Here is a 22,037-nt window from a genome sequence, read left to right as displayed (position 1 = left end):
ATCAGCTGCTGTCTTCTTCTTCATTTCCCTTTTGGACTTATCTGGATTGGTATACAACCTCATTCCCCTTGGTGTCATTAGCCTTATGGTAGCTGGATATACCATCTTCAAATCTATACTTTTAATTTTGCTGTTCTCCTTCTCTGTATAGCCAGTGAAAAATTCAGATACACTCTTGCCTCTCCACATGACAGTCTAAGTCCTGATTTCCAAAGTATTGACAAGACGTTCACTTAATATTGTAAGAGGAAAGCAAGACTATAATCTGTCATGTTCTTCTTTGTGTGGCCTTACTCAGCACTCAAGTCATTCTGTGTGGCCTTTTTAGTTGTATTTTACCTTCTGCCAAGTGTGTCTATTCTATTAACTGCTTTACAACAAAACTTTTACAGTCTCTTCCCACTAAGGCTTCAGGTATACCACTATACCTAATATTTTTCTTCTTTCCTAATCTTCCTGATCCACAACAGCAACTTCACAATAATCCAGATTCAGACATGGCTACCTTTCCATTCAGGACTTCATTCTCATATACCTGAGTTTGCAGCATATCATAATGTTCATTCACTACCTCTGTTACCTCATTTAAAGTTTAGTCGTTTTCCCTTATATAGATTTCTCAGAAAGCATCTTTTAGTGTCACTTCACAATCCTCTGCTTCAGAGGTTACCTTACAAACCTAATGGTTTTCTATTTCTTCCTGCATCTTTGACGTCTCCTACTTTTTGATCATACCATTTTTCTTCTTTTTTTGACTGTCCTCATTGACATAGAATAATCCCCTCTTAAACTTTAATCCCCTCTTAAACTTCAACTATGCTAATGTTTCTTACAATTTATATTTATTTTCATGGTACCTGTATATTCACACTTTTCTGTACAGTCTGGGGAGCCATGTGTTAACCGTCTTATCTGGACCTCGCCATACTAGACATCCAATAGAATCCTTTTTAATCCCTACACCTGAATGCGTTGTCTAGTTTACTGCTATAGCTTTTGTATTATTTTCATTTCATTTTTATCCTGAGAAGACTTGAATCTGTTTCATTATATTCGACAACACCAGGATCCATTTCTGGATTGATCAAGTACCAGATAATATCATGAATGAAGAAAGATACATTTTCATGATTACCACACCAATGATATTCTTATATTTGTGGTTATCTTATTTTCTTTGCTAATGTTTTGTTCTCTATTTAAAAAAAAATGTTTATTGGAGAAGAACCCTTCCACCTTAATCCTTGCCTCTGAATCTTCATAAATTCTCCTAATTTTATTATTCTGTCAAAGAAACCGTACTACCATTGCCCTACTCATAAAATCCCAACTGACTCTATTGCATTCTTTCTGTTTATCAGGACCCACCAACAATAGCAGCAGTTTCTTAAATTCTACCTCCCTTTAGGTCGTCATTGTTATATTAATGTTGTCAAATGGTTGCCTCCCATCCACAAAACCACATTGATCCATATCTATCAGTTTTGGCAACACTTGTCCCATTCTCTTAGCTAGTGGAGACATAAACATTTTATAATCATATTTTAAAAATGAAATGAGTCTACATGAAGCTTAGTCTGAAGGGTCTCAACCCTCTTTGGGTAATACAGCTACTACATCTTTTTTCCAAGATGCTGGTACTACCCCCTTTAAAATATTGGTGAACAATCCAGATTGTTATTATTTTTCTCTCCCAGTTTCCAAACTTTTATAAGAATACCATCTGTTCCTGGAGACTTCTCTTGTTGATTGGGGGTACATTGCTGTTTTTATCTCATGTCATCTAGTCTTAGTTATTAATTGTTGAGCTTTATCTTCCTCTAACCTTGGCATAAATATTTCTATTTGTGCATTTTCTTTGTTTCCACTTTTCTCTGGTTTATACAAATTATCATGACATTTCTGAAATATCTATACTACCTCTGTAGGATCAACATATTGTACTTTCTGTTGCCTAAGTTGTGCTAAACTTTTTTTTTTTTGCTGTGGAGTTGTTTATCAAAAATAGTTGCTTAATACATTTTTTTCTAAACTTGTACATATTATCTAAATACCTTGCTGTTGCTCCTCTTCTTGATCTGTGTGATTCCCCTTTATTCTGCAGTACTTTAACCTTTGTCTGCCTTCTAAATAATTCCTATTATTGTTTTTTCAAATATGTCTTATCTTAATTCTACCATGTTTTAAACTCCATTTTCAGTTTATCCCATTCACTAAGCTATTCCTTCTGAAAAAATGTCTATCTTCCCTAATAACTCAAATTATTTCCATTAACAATTCCTTAAATTCCTTTCTGTTTAACCAGTAAGTGGCAAGGTGCAAGTGTCTAATTTTTACTTTATTATTCTGCATCTTTATCTTAGCTTTTATTGCTGTGTGATCTGAAATAGGTATTGGATGTGTGTCAGAGTTTTCAGTTAAATACACTTGTATCTGCCCTCTTTTTTTATATTTTACCTTCTTAGTCACCCTGATACATCCTCACTATTGAAAATCACGTTCCAATCCTCAGCCATGAATAACTTTCACTGCTGAAAGCAGATTATTTCTCCCAAAATTCTTATAAGTCCCATAATTGCAGTTTTAGGTACAATATAAATATATGCCACTGTGATACTCCTCCCTTACCAATAACTCCTTACTGCCACATATCTGCCATTATCGTCTTTTTTCCTCTTCTATCACTACTGGAGCCCCTCTAGCAATCAATATTTACTCCCATTTTCCTTTGTTCCTGATATTCTGTGGAATGTCTACCCTGAATTCCTTTCTTTGCCAAATTCACATGCTCATTTCTATCCAAAAGTGTCTCCTGCAACATTGCTATTTGTACCCTACGGCTCAATGAAAATCGACTGCCAATCATTAGCAGACCGGAGTTCCGCTGTGGCAACCCCTAACCAGGAAAAGCCGAAACAAAAACAGAAAACAAACTGCATTTTTCTATACATGTAAGTCCATTTACATTCCACAAGAACATGGACAGAGTAGCCATTATGACTGAAATATGTTACTGTTATACATGGCAGTGCTTATAAATATATATTTCTATTTTTTGTCTTACATGCAGGCATTAATGTCTCTCAGGTTGAGCTCTTATGTAATTTCTTCTTCTCAGAGAGTGACTCATCTTTGAGAACTAAGTTATGTATTAGAAAAGCTAACTCTCCCTCCTTTTGAACCAGCTGCCATTTTTTCTTAGAAGTATTGATATAGAAAACTGCCTTGCTAGTAGCCTTAACCTCAGCTAAAAGAGTTTCTGAGTCACAGACCCTTTTGTGCGTTCCTGTCTTTCTGTTTTTTTCATAAGGCTAAATTGTCTTCATACCAGTTCTTCTTGCATTCCTAAAGTAATTTCTGAATTTCCTGTCACTCTGTCCACCTCCATACTTTCTTTCCAAAGCCCCAAAACAATTATTCATTAATTAATTATTTCTTGTCACTCTGTCCACCTTATGCTTTCTTTTCAAAGCCCCAAAACAAGTGACAGAGAATTATTCATTCGTTATTTATACATAGACAGCTCAGGCTGTACTTAGAAGATTCTGCCATTTCTGTGTCTTTTGCAGGAAAGAAAATATGCTTACTAGTATCTAAACAAACTGTTTCCAAATGGATCTGCAAAGCAGGTTTTGTCTGTTATTCAAATTATGGCAAAAGCTACCAAGAATAGAAGGAGACAGCTGTACCAGAGCAGAAGCTACTCCAGGGGCTTTCATACAAGTAGTAGACTCTAAAACCATTACCGAATCAGCTATTTTGTCCTCAGACCACACCTTCACAATGTAGTACAAAGCAGATGTTCAGTCTAGAGCAATAAATGGATTTGCTAAGGCTGTCCTTCATGGCTTCCTAAATCCAAAGAGAGTTTTCCCTTCCTCCACCCAGTTTGATTAAGATCTGGGAGTCTTCCCAGATGTTAAGAATACTGCAACCGGGATCTAATGAAGAACAGTACAATTGTGAAGGTAATATACCATAATGTTAGCTGATCAAACAGATAACTGTTACAGTACCTATACCCTCCCTACATTCCCTCTATAAGTATTCTTTTAAGTTTTACTTTGTGGCTAGGGTGAGGTATTTCCTAATTTCTTTCCTACCCCCACCCTAAAACTTCTATTGCTATAAAAAAATCACTCTATCTTCATTACTATTAACTCAGGGTTCACACATTTCTTTAGGACGTTATTCTACTGTCCAGTACTTTTATCAGGTCAAGAAGAGGAGAGGATGTATATACCTTATATACCAGTATACTGGTACATGCCTAAGGTGGATGGGAGGAAAGGTCCTGAGCTTTAGAAGGCTGGCCAGAGGGATGTGATCTTTGCAAGAAAGTCACAGATGTTAAGAATGCTGCAACTCCATTTAAATATCATTATGGTAAATTACTGCACAATTGTTTAGTTTATCTTAAATTACTTTATTATTCTGTAGTCAGCTGGATTTTCTCTTTTTATGTCCAAGCACATCTTATTAATTAAGACTCTGTTGCATTAAATTGTATTATAGCCTGTTGACAATAATAGTAACTAATGAGACATGTATGCAGTTTCTTGATGTGTTAAGCACAGTGACATCATATTCCAACATATCTACTTCTTTATGCTATTCTTCATTTAAGAACATGTCTTCTTACATCTGATGACTAATTCTCCATTTTGGTTTGCTTTTACATACTAACAGCAATCTGTTGAAGCAAAGTGTGGCATTTCTGGCTACAGCAATACCCAGGAAGAGCTGGAGAGGGTATCCACCTTGAAGAGTGAAATGGATGAAAAGAAAGAACGCTCCCTAGACTTTATGTCTGAGATGGTAATTCTGTCTATTTGTCACATATTTCTCTGTCTCCCTCTGGAACCTGCTGCTGAGTAAACCAGCATATACCAGTTTTAATTACATTGTTGGGGGGATTAACCCTCAAGATTAAGCACAACACATTAATGAAATTGTGTTTTAATACTGTTCTTCTGAAAATTGTGATGTTAAATGATAGAAAGTATATGGCAAATTAAAGTAGTTTTGCCTTAACTAGTTTTTTAATACTGCAGTACATACCTTTCTCTCCTACATTTGCTGATTTTCTTCATAAAGTTAGACATATTTAAGTGTAAATACATTATGAATTAGCTAAAATGAAAAAGTCTGTACAAAGATGTCTTATAGCATTTGAGGACCTTATAATGATATGTTGATCATTAATTCCATACAGTTGGACTACTTTCCTGGCTTAAGTGTCTTCTCATCTTTTAATCTGCCCTTTTGAATTACTGTGAACTGTTTAAATATATATCACAACCCTAAAAGTCTTCCTGATCCTGGAAAATGTAGATATCTGCGTCATTAGTGAAACATTGTTTCAGAGTATTAGTAACACGTGTACGCCATACCATGTTACAATGCAAACCACTCATTCACATCCACCTCTGGGAATGATTGCATTGTAATTAGTAATTTGCTTGTATTCCTAAGAATTCCAGTCACATCATAATTCATAAGGCAGGAAAAATGACCATGAATTCTTCTACATTCTATGTACCATCAGTAAGATTCCTAACAATATCATAGCCAACCACAGAACTCCCTGTGTATCACCCACAGTCCATGAAGTATACTTAAGCAAACTAGAGTCCTTGTCCATTGAAGCAAACATCATTCTCCTAAGATATTTCAACTGTCCATAAACCTGGAAACCTACACTACTGCAAATAATTATGCACAATGCTTCCTAGATTTTATAAATGCAAACTCCTGAGAACAGTTAGTTCACTTCCCAACTATGAACTCAAAAATATAAGATTTAATACTCACAAATGTGACCATCTGCTCCTAAGGTTGCCCCGTGATTAATCAACTCTAATCACCACTCAGTAATATTCACTGTTAGGGTGAAACACAATCTGCTATGAAGATCAAAGGCAAATCTCCTGCAGCTAGCCAAAAACCTGATGATTTAAAACCCCCCTTCTACCTGACAAGCCAGTAACATGCACTGCTGCTTTCACTAAAGTTTTCTATTCATACCTCATTGCTTGCAAAGAGGCATTGGTCCCTGCAGGAAGGAAGGGCAAGCCTTTACTTCTAGTAAACTCAGATGCTGAAAAGGCATTGATTGAGTACATTGGAAGCACTGAAGACATTTAAGTTCCCTAAGAAATTAATCAAGTTGACTCAAGAAATATTCTGTGAAGCAACAGCAAGGGACAAGACTGTAGGAGCTCTTCCGCAAGGATTTACCCTCAGTGGAGGCACCAGGTTGGGATGCTCACTGTCTCCTTTTAGTGGGGAGAACTGGTGGAAAAAATGTACTCTTTGAAGATAATGCGATCTTATATGTTATGGACCTGGAAAAGAACTTGGGCCATTTATTGTAAATCCTTAGGGGGTTGGAAGATATTGCAGGCTACAAGATAAACAGAACACAAGTAAAGCAATAGCTGTCAGTTTTACATCTACTTTTGAATTGGTTCAACAGTATTCTTTTTTCTGAGGTCAGTATAGAATGAAATATCAAGTGGTACAGATCATAAGAGAAGTGCAGACTGTGGCAAGAGCATCCTTGAAGGAAACACGACTAAAATATATATGAAAAATTAAACAGCTGGGCAATGACTTTACATCTAGATCATACAATTTTAACAATAAAAATGTTTCTGGTCCCTTTGATTTTTTTATTATTATTATTATTATTTTGTGGGACAGTAAGATATGCAAAGCTTCAAAAGGAATCAAAGGAGTTTATTCAGAATGGGAAAAGTCCCAGAGTGAGATGGGAGAAGGTAATTTTACCAGTGAAACAATGTGGCTTGGGAATGACAAACCTCCAAGGATACAGCAAAGCAGCAATTTGGACTTGTCTGTTTGGCACAATGATAACTATATAATGGAAAATAGAAACAGAAGTTGATTGTGCAAGACTACAGCCCAAATGCATATAGACTGGATATTTGACTCAAGTCCAGTGTGACAAGAGAGAGAGAGAGAGAATCATAGAGACATACATACACAGTATACTTAAAGCACTTAAAATGATGAGATAGATGAGGTATGGAAGACAAAGAGATATCCATTCGGTCTAGTGAAGCCTAGGAAACAAAGGTGGCAAATGACAAAGGTATGTGACAGACTAGAAGAAACCCAGTATTTGGGGAACAACTTAGATAAAGATGACAAATTGCTATTTGGGAGAGAGCCCCAGAGTTCTTACCAAATACAGGCAGCTTAGAATTTTCACATGGAAGTGATTACCCAGAAAAATGAAGATGCTTCCCCAAGTGGATAATAGATACTGGAGGTACAGACAGGAAGAAGGTGATTGGGAGCCTAGTTTTTGGTTTTGTCCAGCATTAGAATGGTTTAAAGTTGACCTGCAATATATATTATGAAAGCTTTTTGGTAGTCCGCTTACATTAACTTAGGAATATTTTGACTAGGGAAATTAGACGAAAAACATCTGATGCACTGTAGGGATATTGCTGGTAGCTAAAAAAAAGTAACAAGAAGAAATGGGAACACAGATGAGCCATCTTCATATTGCACCTATATGAGGTTATGAAAGATCTGAACACTGTAGTAACATTTTCATTGTTTTCATGCAGTACACTTGTTTTCTTTCTAACAATTATCATTCAGTCCAATATTAATTAAATTACTCAGTTCCTGCCTTCCCTTAAAGCTCACTCCTCCTTCTGAACATCATTTTGTATGTATTATCCTGACAAATTCCATTGTGTAATTTAAACATTTCCTTTTCTAAAGATCTCATCTGCAGTTATTTTATCTCCTTTACAACATTCAGTACTTCAATCACCATTGGTTATTTTTTGATTTCATGTTCTAGTAATTGCTTTTTCGTCAGTCAGTAGCATTAAACTTAGCAATGCCCTACTATGTCTAGGCAGTCCAAGTCCTGCGACCCAGATCAAAAGAATAATTTCATTAATTACAACCATGTAAAAAGGTGGGGACGCTAGAGAGTCATCTGGCTGATCTGGAAGACCAAGCCTGATAAAATAACTTGCTTTTGGTAGATATTCTTGAGAAGATGGAAGACATGGATACAATGAACTTCATTAAAAGACTGATGGCTGAATGGATGGATATATTGCAAGACAAACTATTCATTGAAAGAGTACATCATATTTATATGCCAGGTATCACTATAAATATAAGGCAGCCATGTCAACTGATAGTTTGCTTTGTATCATATCCCCTGCAAGGGCACTTATTATCTTTACTTTGGAAACTAGGGGAAAATTATTTGGTGAAAGCAGAGTGTTTTTACTGAGAAGGATTTCAATGTGGAAATGAGAAAAAAAAGGCAAAAGTTATCCCTCTCATAGAGTTTTGTTAAACCAGGAAAATGAAATTTAAAATGTTATACCCAGCATATATCAATTTTTTTCCTATGGGTCTGAAGACTTTCTTGGAGATGATCAGAGTTTTGAGAGGAGTGGGTAGTGATTTAGCCGTGACTGTAAAGTTAAAATGTAACTCAAAGGAGACCATCTAGATGGGGGTAAAAGTAAGAAAGAGGGTAGACAGAAAGACTAATCATGGGTCTGCCTACAGTGGATGGGACAATTCAGTGTACCAGCATAGATGACTTTGTATACAAAAAAGATTTAAAATTGAAAGTGATTCTGTGGGGTACTACCTGCAAGGTTCCACCACAGTCTGAACCAGACAAACAAACCTTGGAAGAGGAGAGTTTATTACAAGTGGGAAATAGAAGTTCATTTAAGGAATTTATGTATGTAAATAGTTTGTTAGAGGGAAAGATGGTTATTTTTAATTTTCAGCTTAATGGTCATATAAGGTTTGGCTGTAATCCTGACAAGACACGTATGATTAGGAAAATTTGACATGAATGAAAAAAGAGCACAGGATAGAGATGGAGACTAAGGGAAGAGGAGAGGGAAATAAGTAATATGATTCATCAAATGGCCTGGAATGTGAATGGACAGGGGAGCCCAGTCAAACAAGCTAGGATATTTAGGTACACTAGAAAAGAATATCCCCCAGATAGTGTTCCTGCAAGAGACACACTTATTAGCCGTAAAATACAGCAAGTTAATAAAATGCAGGTTTTCTCAAGTGATAGCTGCAGAGGGATTAGAAACAAGATAGAAAGGGTCAGGGATACTCGTGGGGCATAAAGTAAGATATAAAGTAAATGATCAGCTTAAAGATGAAAAAGATATGTTGCTGTGAAATTGTAGTTAGATGACCTGCTTTTCACAATAGAGATGGCACTTCATCCTTGGTGAGAGGTCTCTTTTCCCTTGACTCTCCCCAAAGACCCTTCTGAAAAAACTCCAAGACCAAAAGAAGATGGTTCTGCCATACCTGGATTGGACACTGGAACAGCCACAAAAGATGTGGCTAACTTCCCTGGTGGCAGAAGGGGCTATACCAGAGGAACACTGAGAAACCAGTGAGTGGTCTAAAAAACAACAAATGGTCTCTGCAGAGTTACTCACTGGTAGCTGAGACACTGTCTCAGTCATAAACAAAGAAATAATATAAACCAATAAACCAAAAAACTGTAATGACAAAATGGCAATCCGAGCTACTAAGACAAGTGTTTAATAATGTAAAGCGCTTTTCGTTTGCCTTCTTAGGCAAACTTCTTCAGACAATTGCCATTTTGTCAGTACACTGTCTGAGTCCGCAGTACAGGCAATACCTCTTGTTCTTTTTTTTTTTTTTTTTATGTATGGCAGGAAAAGAAATAGCACAACTTGTGTAAGAATCCATGCTGTAGTCAAGGAAGAAGACTGATTGGTAGAAAATGCTGCTGGGAAAAGTCATTTGCAAGGTAAGTTGTTGGACAAGTGTTCACACACTTACACTTTCCCTCACAGTCCTTCACAATTCAAAAGTAAAAGCACAAGCAGTACACAAAAACACTGTCAGAACTCTAAGTTAATTTTGCAGAAAGTACACTGAGAGAAAACAAGAAACAAAAGTAAAATGTCACAAAGTGTACATAACCACAAGACATAAAATACAATTTTAAGTTGTCAATCTCGCCTTCATTCTTGCTGGATGGGTTCGGAGCCAATCCTCGGCTCCAACTCGGCCAATACTAAAGCTCGAGAGCTATTTTTACCGGCTCGAGGCTCCCCTATATCCCACAATGCTAGGCGGTAAATACCCAGATCTCGTTTGCCACTTTAGCTACGAGGTGCTTGTTTCTACCGGCTCTGCAGGTTAGTGACTTTTTACAGTTGTTAAACTTTAAAATCCCCTTATTTTTCTTAGGATAGTTTCTCACAACAGTTTATGTAGTTATCTATCCCTAGTTTCATTCGGGTTCCCCTAATTGTTTTTCCCGTTATCCCCTGTTAATTTCCTTAGGCCTTTGGGCCCTCCTCCCTTCCCCTTAGTCATACTTTATTGTGGGAGTGGTTGGCTTATTTTTCCCCTTTCTTTAAAGGTGTGTCTGTGTTTTACAGCTCTTTAGGATGTCTAAAGACTCCAAGGTCTCAGGCTTCAAGAAGTGTGACTCGTGCTGTTAGAAAATGTCACACTTCTTGTGTATATTGCCTGGGACCTTTGCACCTGCAGGACTCTTGTTCTGTCTGCCACGCTTTCAGTCCAAGAGTCCTGCAGGAACGCAAAAATAAATTGATACTTCGAGGCTTATTAAAGCCTGAAGGCTCCCTGACCCAGACCGCATCAGGAAAACCTTCCAAGGCGTCAGCTCCAGCTTCGGAGCCATCTGCTGGTGGCTCTAAGGCTGCTTCAAAATCGACTCTGTCTGGAGCCGATGTTTCGAAGACTAAAACTGTTACCTCGGCTCCAGCTGGAGCCGAGAGGTCTGAGACTCAGACGGCTCCGATAGTTTTGTTGGAGCCATCTACTAGAAAGAGGTTGAGATCCCCATCCATTGGCTCTATCCACTCGGCTCCGGGATCTCCACTCTTATCAGAGTGGAGCCATAGGTCCCACTCCTCTCAGTCCTCCAGACTGTCCGACCATGACTTAGAGAGGGTGGTGAGCAGACTTCTCAAGTCCCAGGCACTGGCCCAAATACTGCATAGCCCTACCCAGCAGTCAGTGGCTATACCCTTCCCTTCCTCAGTTCCTCCTCCGATTCCCATGAGTTCAAAGCCGGAGCTTCTGGGAGCCGTGACTGTCGGTGTGTCGGAGCCGATACTTCCACTTTCGGCTCCGTCGTCGGCTCTGATCTCCTCCTTGGAGGGATCTGGGCACCAGGCTTCCCTCGTCGGCTCCGAGGGGGCGAGTGGCATCGGACCCTTGTCCGAGCCCATTCTCCCTCTCGGAGCTTCGGCGCTGGTGAGCTCGGAGCCATCCCTTTCGGTGCCGGGAGGAGTCCTCATCTCTTCGGAGCGGGGATCTTCAGCCCCGCCTGATCGGGGCGCCTTCGAGGTCATGCGGAGCGTACTAGACCCAGTGTCTGCTCCATGGTCGGCTCCCTCAGCTCCTCCCTCTGCAGTGCCTGCGATGGTCTCTACCCACCCTCTTGTCCCAGACCGTAGAGAGCCAATATCTCAAGTTTCCCCACTGGGAATATCCTCCTCTTCCGAGGCTTCTCCTGATCCTTCAGGGGAACCCCCTCGGAAGAAGCAATGCTAGAGGAAGCATATTGACTCCCCCGAGTCTATCACCTCGGATACCAACTTGGATGAGTCTGAAGGGTCCCCACAGTCCTCCTCTGAGGATGTCTCTTTTTCAGACATCCTTGAGATCCTTAGAGGGGGAACTGGTCCACCCTTAACCCTTCAGAGGACGAGTCGGTCTACCTTGAGACATTTGGCTCTCGCCCTTCCACCTCTTGGGTATCTCCTCCCTTTGACCCCCTCATGGAAGTGGTGGCAAGGAAGGCGTGGGCATCCCCTGATACGGTGGAACCTACCCCACGAAGGCCGTCCAAGTTTATTACAGCTCCTAAGGACAAAGAATTCTTATCCAAGGGCATCTCTGTTGATGCTATGGTGGTGGCCACAGCCACTAAGAATGAATTAGCCGATCCTTCGGTACCTATCCACCCTCCTAATAAGGAATCTAGGACTATGGATAGGTACAGTAAGCGGATGTTCTCCTCAGCGACCTTTGCTATGCGTTCGCTGAACTACTTGTGTCACTTCACCCATCTTCAGAGAGATATGCTCAAGGAAATGGGTGATGCTTTGCAGGATCCATCAACTGAGGGGTTTCGAGACAAAATGAACTCCCAGTTGGCAACCCTGAATTCAATTGTCAACTCCTCCATGCGGCTTCTTTCCTATGCGGCCGATGGGGCGAGTAGGGCTGCTGGCACAGGTGTAGCTTTGCGACGTCACGCCTGGATGCGGCTTTGTAACTTTGCGGACCCTTTCAAGGCGTCCTTCACCAATTCCCCTTTTGATGGTACAGCGTTGTGTGGACCTCAGGTGAAGGACACATTGACTAGGTGCGAACAGGATGGCAAGACTCTCTCTGCTGTGGGAGTCTGGTTTTCTACCCCTTCTAGATTGTATCCCAAGGGTCAGAAGGGGGGGAAATGTGGTTCCGCAAATCACAGGGATTGATGCACGGAGTCAGTTCCCCTCTAGAGGCAGAGGGGAGAACAACAATAGACATTGCCCTAGGGGCAGGGGGGGGTCTGCAAAATCAAGGTAGCAGAGACTCTCTCTCTGACAAACCTTTTCAGCATCCCTGAGAAGCTGCCCTACTGTCCACCTTCGGAGGCAGTCGGGGGAAGATTATCACTGTATCCAGAAGCCTGGCTTTCTCTCACTCAAGACAAATGGGTACAGACGATTATATCCGAGGGTTACAAAATTCCCTTTGTCCACATCCCATCTCAACCAAAAGGGCCCCTTCCAGACGGGGAACAAGCAGCGCTAGAAATATCAAAGCTGCTGTCAAAAAGAGCTATCCAGCCAGTCCCGGCAGACCAGCAAGGATCCGGAATCTACTCCAAATTCTTTTTGGTTCCAAAAAAGACAGGGGACTGGAGACCAATATTGGATCTCAGCAGACTAAGCAAGTCTGTAAACAAAACAAAATTCCGGATAGTCACGCTTCAGTCCATTCTACCCTTCTTGGGTCAGGACAATTGGATGTGCTCAATAGACCTTCAGGATGCGTACTATCATATCAAGATGCACAGACGCTCCAGAAGGTTCCTCCGCTTCCGGCTGGGAGCCAGTCACTATCAGTTCAGAGCCCTGCTCTTTGGTCTCACTACAGCCCCCCGAGTGTTCACCAAATGCATGGCAGTGGTCATGGCTCATCTGAGACGACAAGGATTCTAGGTGTTTCCATATTTAGATGACTGGCTCCTTACCGCTACCAACAGGCGTCAACTTCTCATATCCAGAGACTACACCATTCATACTTGTCAAGCTCTAGGCATTTCCATAAATTTCGAAAAATCTGCCTTGTTAGGTTATTACCTTTATAGGCGCCACCTTAGACACAATTCATCTTTCTGTGAAGCTAACAGAGCAAAGAGTATCAGATATCCGCAAACATGTTCACATTCTTCTTCAGTGCAACAGGATCAAAGCCAGGTTTGTCTTGAAGGTTTTAGGTCTCATGGCAGCTGCCATTACACTTCTTCCCCTAGCCCGCTTTCACATGCGGATCCTCCAGTGGATGCTGTTTTTTCAGTGGTCCTTCCAACAGCTCCCAATGTCTCACAGTATTCTGCTGACCCAATCATGCAAGAAGCATCTATCTTGGTGGATGACCTCCCCTCAAGTTCTTCAGGGCAGGTCATTCGTCCCGCCCCCCCCCCGGTTGCCACGGTGACAACGGACGCCTCCCTGATTGGGTGGGGGGCGCATTGTCAGGACAGAATGGTCCAGGGCACATGGCAACCTTTCGAAAGCCATTTGCACATAAATGTCCTGGAGATGAGAGCAGTACTTTTAGTGTTGCAAGCCCTTCAGCACTCTCTTCCCACCGGGACTATTGCAATTCAGACAGACAATGTATCTGTAGTATGGTACATCAACAAACAGGGCGGAACCAAGTCTTATCCCTTATGTCGAGAGGCACTCAGACTTTGGCAGTGGGCGATCTCATCTCAGCGGTTTCTGATAGCAATGCACATCCCCGGAAAGTTCAACATGATAGCGGACAAGTTGAGCAGGGCCATACTCATACCACACGAGTGGTCTCTCAAACAGTCAGTGCTGGAAGAAATTTTTCAGAAATGGTTCCGACCTTGCTGCAATCTTTTTGCTACTCCCCAAAACAGCAAGTGTCACGATTTCTTCACCCTCTTTCCCCTACCAGGTCAACCCACCAGGGATGCTCTAGTCCACGATTGGCCCCAGGGACTTCTGTATTCCTTTCCCCCCTTTCCACTGATCTCTCAAGTAATTCAGAAAGCTACCACATTGAGAGTCGACATGATCCTCATTGCCCCTTACTGGCCTCATCAGATATGGTTTCCGTTCCTTCACCGGTTTCTGTTGAAGCAGCCTTGGCATCTGGATCCAGTGCCAGATCTTTTGACCCATCAATCGGGTCAGCTGCACCACTCCCTCCCATCTCTCAACCTCACAGCTTGGTTGCTCCACTTCCTACCCTAGCCAGGCTTCCTTTAATTTCCCATTCGGTCCGTAACATCCTTATAGCCTCCCACAAGTCTTCTACAAGAAGGATTTACAATAGCAAGTGGAAAAATTTTTCCTTCTGGGCAGCAACTAATAACATAGACCCTTTCACTACACCAATCCAGTCTATACTAGACTTCCTGGCAGAACTTTTTCACTCAGGTTCTTCTTCGTCTACTATTAGAGTCCAATTGGTGGCTATATCTAATTTCCATGTAGGCTTTTCAGACTCCAGCATCATGTCCCACAAACTTTGCAAAGCCTTTCAAAAAGGTATCTTTTTGCTCAAGTCCCCAATTAGAGACCCCCCACCTCAGTGGGACTTAAATTTGGTTCTAGCCTTCTTGATTCTCCCCCCCTTCGAACCGGCCACTTCCTGCTCTCTGAAATTGCTTTCATGGAAAACCCTTTTTCTAGTAGCCATAACATCAGCTGGACGGGTATCTGAACTTCATGCTCTTTGCAGTCGTCCTCCATACTTAGTTTTCCACAAAGACAGGGTGTCCCTTCGGACCAACCCTTCCTTTTTACCCAAGGTTTCTTCTGAGGCGAATCTGAATCAGACAATCGACCTTCCAGTTTTCTTCCCTAATTATTCCAACAAGGCAGAACAAAAGTTACATTTCCTAGATGTTCATTGCCAGCTTCGTTATTATTTGGATAAAACTAAACAGTTTAGGAAGTCTAACCAGCTATTCCTATCTTATGCGGAAGGCAAGATGGGCCTTCCTTTTTCCAAAGTGTCCCTTTCAAGATGGCTGGCCTCTGTAATTTCCTTCATTTATGAACTCAGACACCAAAAGCTACCACCATGACCTAGAGCTCATTCAACCAGGGCATTAGCTACGTCTGTAGCATTTCAAGACAGACTGTCCATAGATTCCATCTGTCAAGCAGCTACATGGGCTTCTCCTCATACCTTTATCTCGCATTATAAATTGGATATAGCCTCCAGAAACCGGGCTAACTTTGGTTCCACCGTACTCAAGAGTCTGTTCCGATGAGCCACCCAGGATAAGGGTGCTAGGGACGTGGTCCCATCCAGCAAGAATGAAGGTGAGATTGACAACTTAACATTGAGAAGTTATGTACCTACCATAACGTTCCATGTTAGTCGTCTTCTTCTCGCCTTCTTTCTTGCGTCCCACCCTCCATCCCCCTAGCCTGGACAGACTGAGAGGATCCTTAGGATCTTTTATCTTCCACAGTGTCAACCACCTCTCTTGCCCCTGATTGATAGTTCTACAGGTAGTTTCTATAGAGGTGGATTTCATTTTTCTCTGTCTCTAGGAGACCAGCACTGCTATGTTTTCAGCTATCAAACGAGATCTGGGTATTTACCGCCTAGCATTGTGGGATATAGGGGAGCCTCGAGCCGATAAAAATAGCTCTCGAGCTTTAGTATTGGCCGAGTCGGAGCCGAGGATCGGCTCCGAACCCATCCAGCAAGAAAGAAGGCGAGAAGAAGACAACTAACATGGAACGTTATGGTAGGTACATAACTTCTCATTTCTACCTCTGAAATGCATTTCCCACTGCTTAAAGATTAAACATTACCTTCAACATGACATTGCGACAAAACAACATCAAGTCCATGATAATTTCATTGTAAGAACAAACCTGCAGTAAGGAAGAAATGAGCATGGAAGAGATCTTTAAGCGACGACAGAGACCTGGACAAGAGAAGAAAGATTCTCAATTGACTACTCATGTCAGTACTGGTATTGTTTACAACTTATCTTCTTATACGTTAAGTAGAGATGAATTGACAGTACTGAACAAAGGCTTCACCTTTGTACCCAGCAAGGTTTGTTCTTACAATGAAATTATCATGGACTTGATGTTGTTTTGTCGCAATGTCATGTTGAAGGTAATGTTTGGCAATACTGAAAATAATGTTGCTTTTCCTAAAAAACCAAGCAGCTTTGTGCCACCTTTTACACCCACACTGAATCTTTTTATGAATGGTTGTGAGCGGGATTTAATTAAATACTTTTCAGATGGTAATTTTACCAGATATTACAATCTAACCACATCACAGCAAATGGCTTTACAATGTTTGATGAATAACAAAGATCTAACCATTAAAGGGGCTGATAAGGGAGGTGCAGTGGTTGTTTTAGACACTGCATGTTATAATGAGAGAGTAAAAAACATGTTAACAGATGACACTTATTTGGAGATCAATCCCCTAGATGTTAGACTAGTTATTGATAAGGTGCACCAACGTTTAGGGTCTTTATTGTATGACATGAGGATCACACCTGACATACATGAGTTTTTACAGGTGTACAAACCAGTCACACCAGTTTTTAAGGCCTTGCCTAAAATACACAAATCTCTAAGTAACCCACCCCTGCGACCTATAGTGTCTGGCAGGGGCTGGGTCACTGAGAACATATCAATATGGTTGGAAGCTACCCTAAAACCATATATGGAACGGATAGATAGCATACTAGTGGATGCAGGACACTTCCTGAGGATTCTGGGGGGTATAGTAAGACCCAATGGAATGGATGGTCTGTTAATGATTACATTAGATGTTAACAGTTTATTCACTGTCATTCCGAATGATTATGGTACAACAGCAGTGGGTGAGCTTCTTGCAAAGCAAGATGTGGATTCATATAAAATTGAGTTAGTGAAGGATTTGCTGACACTTGTATTGGAAAATAATGTGTTTATAGGAGCAGGTTCAATATACAGACTACCACAGGGGGTAGCCATGGGCACACCCTGTGCCAACACCTACGCCAATCTGGTTCTCTCCAATTGGGAATCCTCCACAATTTTGAACAACGAAGCATGGAAGGGCTACATAAGTATGTATGCCCGTTTTGTGGACGATATTTTTATTTTATGGAATGGAGACTGTAATTCATTTGACTGCTTTCTTTCTTATATCCACTCCACCACTACATTCTTGAAATTTACTGCCACAACATCCTATACTCATATAGAGTTTTTGGATGTTTGTGTTGAACAGACACAGGAAGGTTTTGTTTCTAGTTTATATAGGAAAGAGTGTTGGCAAAACACTTTGCTGTCTTATGACAGCATGCACCCCCGACACATTTTTCCAAACATTGTAAAGGGGCAGGTCAGTCGTATATCCAGGGTGAGTGCTATGGATGCACAATTTGAAGAAGAGTTGGATAAACTAGATAAATGTTTTAAGGATAGAAGCTACAATGAAAGACTGGTACATCGTGTTATTGATGATAGTGTTAAGTTAAGACGGACTAGATATAAGCCCTGGTTAAAGAGAATATATGGAGGGGAATCGTCAATTGATAATAATGCATACGTGCAAATGTGTACCAAACTGATGTTCACATATGGCAGCAATATAAAAGACATTAATAGGATTGTACAAAATAACTGGAACATTTTAACCAGTGATATTGGATTAAGGGAGATTGTAGACAATAGTCCCAGTTTCCGACATAGGAGAAACAGGAACCTTAAAGATCTATTGTGTAAGGAGAAGATGAGTGGTCAAGGTGGATCTTTGAAGTTCACTGCAGGAACACTTCCCTGTGGGATATGTAAGGCCTGTAGTCATATTAATAAAGAAACCACATTTATACATCCAGTAACTAAGAAGGTGTTTCATTTAAAAGGAAGGGCCACATGTAGGACCATGAACATAGTGTACATAGCTGAACGTGTTGAATGTCCTTGTTTCTATGTTGGAATGACCAACAATATGTTCAAGGTTAGAATCTTGCAGCACTTGAGTAGCATCAGGAATAGTGACCCAAGTAATGCCCTATATAGGCATATCAGTGGCAACCCCACACATAGCTTCAAATTCAGGGCTATTGTTAACATCAAACCAAACAATAGGGGGGGTGATGTAAAACATCAGACAGCTTTGGCTGAATCAAGATGGATCATAGAGTTTATGGCACACAGAATACCAGGATTAAATGATGTCATTCCAGTTAAACCCACCCTCCAAAATAGGCGGGTTTTTCACTAGATGCTATTGGTTGTCTCATCTTTTAAAAATGTTGTTTGAAGAATGTATTTTTGTCTGTAACCCGAAAGCGCTTACCTGGTGTTTTATTTGTCTATGTTGGATTAAATTTTATCTATATTTTATCAACACAGCATTGTCCTGTTGCTTTTCACTTGGAGTTGTTTGTGCTTTGAAGCTTACTTGGGACTTTGGCATAGCGTACAGGTTTTTTACTTTTTATTTTTCTTTTTAACATTGAGTCAACCTTTCACCTTTCAACCACCAACAGCCACTATAAAACAGAGGCCTCCCTTCTGTAGTGGGGGATATTTCAAAGGGAAGATCATTTGAGGCACATGGTCGACAACAGAAGCAGATTTCATATCAACATCTTGGAGTCAAAGGCAGTAATCCTAGCATTGTAGGCATTCAAGGACTCCCTCCTCAAGGATGTGCAATCCATCAAGTTGGTCCACATGGCAGTGGTTTGGTATATCTACAAGCAAGGGGAACCCATTCGTATTTGCTCTGCTGGGAAGCCTTGAGGTCATGGCAGTGAGCGGTGTCATCTGAACACTTTCTGGTACTAGTGCACATCCTGGAGACAAACTGAGTAAATCTATCCTTCTTTCTCATGTGTGATCTCTCAACAGTTCAGTGGCTACTATGATTTTCAGTAACTGGAACCAGCCGTCTTGTGACTTTTTTCTTTCTCACCTGAACACCAAGTGCAACAGCTACTTTGCTCTGAACCCCCCCGAGGGGTAGTCACCAAGGGATGCTGTAGTCCACAATTGGCCCCCAAGTCTCCTGTACACATTTCCATCCTTTCCCCTTATAGCCAAGTTTCTACAGTGAGCCACAAGGTGTGAAGCAGCACTGATTCTCATTGACCCCTTCTGGCCTTGGCAGATTGGTTCCCCTTCTTCTAGCCTCATCTGAAAATCCCCTCTTTGGGTGCTGAACCCTCTTCCAGACCATCTGTCTCACCTGTCTGGGCAGCCTCATCAAGATGTGAAAGCCCTGAAATGAATCCCATGGTTCTTCCAGTTCCAATGAAGGCAATGAATGCCTGGCTGTCTAAGTTGATTATTCACATTTTTTCTTCACCACAAAAACTGATTAAGAGAAAAGTTTACAAAAGCAAATGGAAAAGGTTTGTTGTCCTTTTTCAGCACCTTTACCATCTACCTTGGATTTTTGGGCAGGGTTGTTTTAGAAAGGTACTAGTTTTTCAACAAGGTACAGCTAGCAGCTATATACAACTTTCACATGGAAGAAAACTAAAACTCTGTTGCTTCTTTGAGAATTTCTAAGACATTTTTGAAAGGAACTTTTCCTCTAAGACCCCTTCTCAGAGATCCAGTCTCTTATTGAGATATTACTGTGATGCTTCAGGCCCTATCCAGACCCGCTTTTGAACCAGCAGCTTCAGAAGAACTGAAATTTCTGTCTTAGAAAACTATTTTCTTAGTAACTGTCGCATCAGCTGGAGAATTTCTGAGTTACAAGGCTTATCTTGTCAACCTCTCTACATGAGTTTTCATAAGTATAGGGTATCCCTTCGGGTCAATCCACTCTTTCATCCTAAACTGGCCTTGGAAGCAAACCTTAACCAGATAATTAACCTACTGGGTTTCTTCCCAGATTTCTCTAGCAAAGGAGAAATACTTTACAATTGATGGATGTTCACTGACAGCTGAAGTTTTATCTGCATCATAGCAAGACCTTTAGAAAAACAGACCGGCTTTTCATTTCTTTCTCAAAGACCAAAATGGGCCAGGGCATTTCTAAAGTTACTTCTTCCAGGTGGCGCTCTGATTGCATTGCTTTTGGCTATAAAGAAAAGGGATTGGTACTTAAACACAAACCTAAGGTTCCTTCAACGAGGGCAGTGGCAGCCCCCACTACTTTTTTTGCTAGAGTACTGAGAGTTGAGATTTTTGCTGCTGCTTATTGATCTATTGTTCGCACCTTTGCTTCCCATTATAAGATGGACATGCAATCTAGATCCCTTGCATCCTTTGGCTTTAAAATTCTTTAGAATATCCTTCACTGAGACCACCTGTGGTTATTAGTAGCTGGGGAATCTGTCCCATCTGTTGAGATGGACAGAAAAGGCAATGATAGATACAGTTATGTACTTTCCCTAATACTAGATCCATGTTGTCTTCTTCCCTGTGGCTTAAACTTCCCTCCTCCCACCCCCTTACCTAAATTGTCATCTACTGGCCCTCAGCTGATCAAATGGACCTGACAAGTGCCTTATTATATATTCAGCCTTGAAATTACTCCTTATCTTTCTGTTATTTCATATATTATTCCAAATTTTTTGATACCTATTTGATGAAGTGCTAGGTATATGCAGACAAACTCAATCTGAGGTATTGTAGGGACAGTATGGAATTATGGTAGAGGAAGAGTCTGATCCCTGGAACCAAGAGCTTGAAAAAAGTGTCAAGGTCAGATCCTAGTGGATCCGATAACCCATATGTTGACCTAGACTGATAAAGACAACACGGATCTAGCATTGTAGTAAGTACATAACTTTCATGTATGATGTTATCCATTTTCATTATTTCCTCAACTGTTGGGTTCGGATCCGACCCGGGAATCTGACTTGTCTGCGTCTTCCAGATCGTAGGATTCTTGAAGTCTTGAGCTCCTCCCTTTACCCATAATACCCCCCCAACCCAACACATCTCAGATTTTGTTTGCTGCCTTTGCAAACAGACGTTGATTATGAGCTCTCGAGAGTTAGGAGTTGTTTAATCGCTAGTTTGTCATCTCAGAGAGTATAATTCCTTTTAGTTTCTTCTTACACACTTATACAGTGGAGAATCAATTATCTGAACTAATGGGGCCTAGGGTAGTTTGGATAATCAAACATACGTTGAAACAGATAAAAATCTTCTAAAATATTGTTTTTTTTTCTGCACACAGGGAATACACTTTTCAACCATTCAGCGATTCCAGTGGACAATAAAGAGTATTTTTCACACGAGTGGGCTACAAGCTCAAAAAACATGCACAAGCAAATACGTATAACATTTTCATATTCAGACTTTATGATTTTTCCTACCCGAAAACTTTAGAAGACTACATTTGGATAATTGATGTTTAAGATAGTCGACATTCAGATAATTGACTCTCTACTGTAGTTGTTTTTCTATACCTCCCTTGTACCCTTTTTATTATTACATCCTTTTTTCTCTGTTAATGGCCTTTTCTCGTACTTGTGTACCTCTCAGTGCCATTGTTGGTAGTCCCCCTTTCCCCTTCTTGTACTTTTTATAATACCCCTCAATACCATTCGTGGTAGTTTCTTTCCTTTTGTAAAAAAAAAAAATCCTGTCTATCTTTTCTGGATATACCTTCTTAACTGTTGTTGATTGTTCTTGTTATTTTTCATTACTGTTTAGAAATTTCAGACAAACCTTCCAGTTTCAAAAAAATGTGCGTCTTGTTGGTACAAGATTCAGAACTCTTGA

General features: G+C 40.7%; 1 protein-coding gene across 1 annotated transcript in view; it reads left to right on the top strand.

Annotated features, from left to right (window-relative positions):
- Positions 1-22,037, top strand: part of IFT81 (intraflagellar transport 81) — a 2,787,102-nt gene that overhangs the window by 1,965,148 nt on the left and 799,917 nt on the right. The window contains exon 13 of the mRNA XM_044068648.1: positions 4,690-4,818. Coding sequence (XP_043924583.1) covers positions 4,690-4,818 — 129 coding nt within the window. The remainder of the gene's footprint in view (positions 1-4,689; positions 4,819-22,037) is intronic.

The sequence above is a fragment of the Protopterus annectens genome, chromosome 4.part0 (assembly GCF_019279795.1).
Source record: "Protopterus annectens isolate FY-2018-M chromosome 4.part0, PAN1.0, whole genome shotgun sequence".
NCBI lineage: Eukaryota > Metazoa > Chordata > Ceratodontiformes > Protopteridae > Protopterus > Protopterus annectens.
This window is presented reverse-complemented; position numbering and strand designations above follow the sequence as displayed.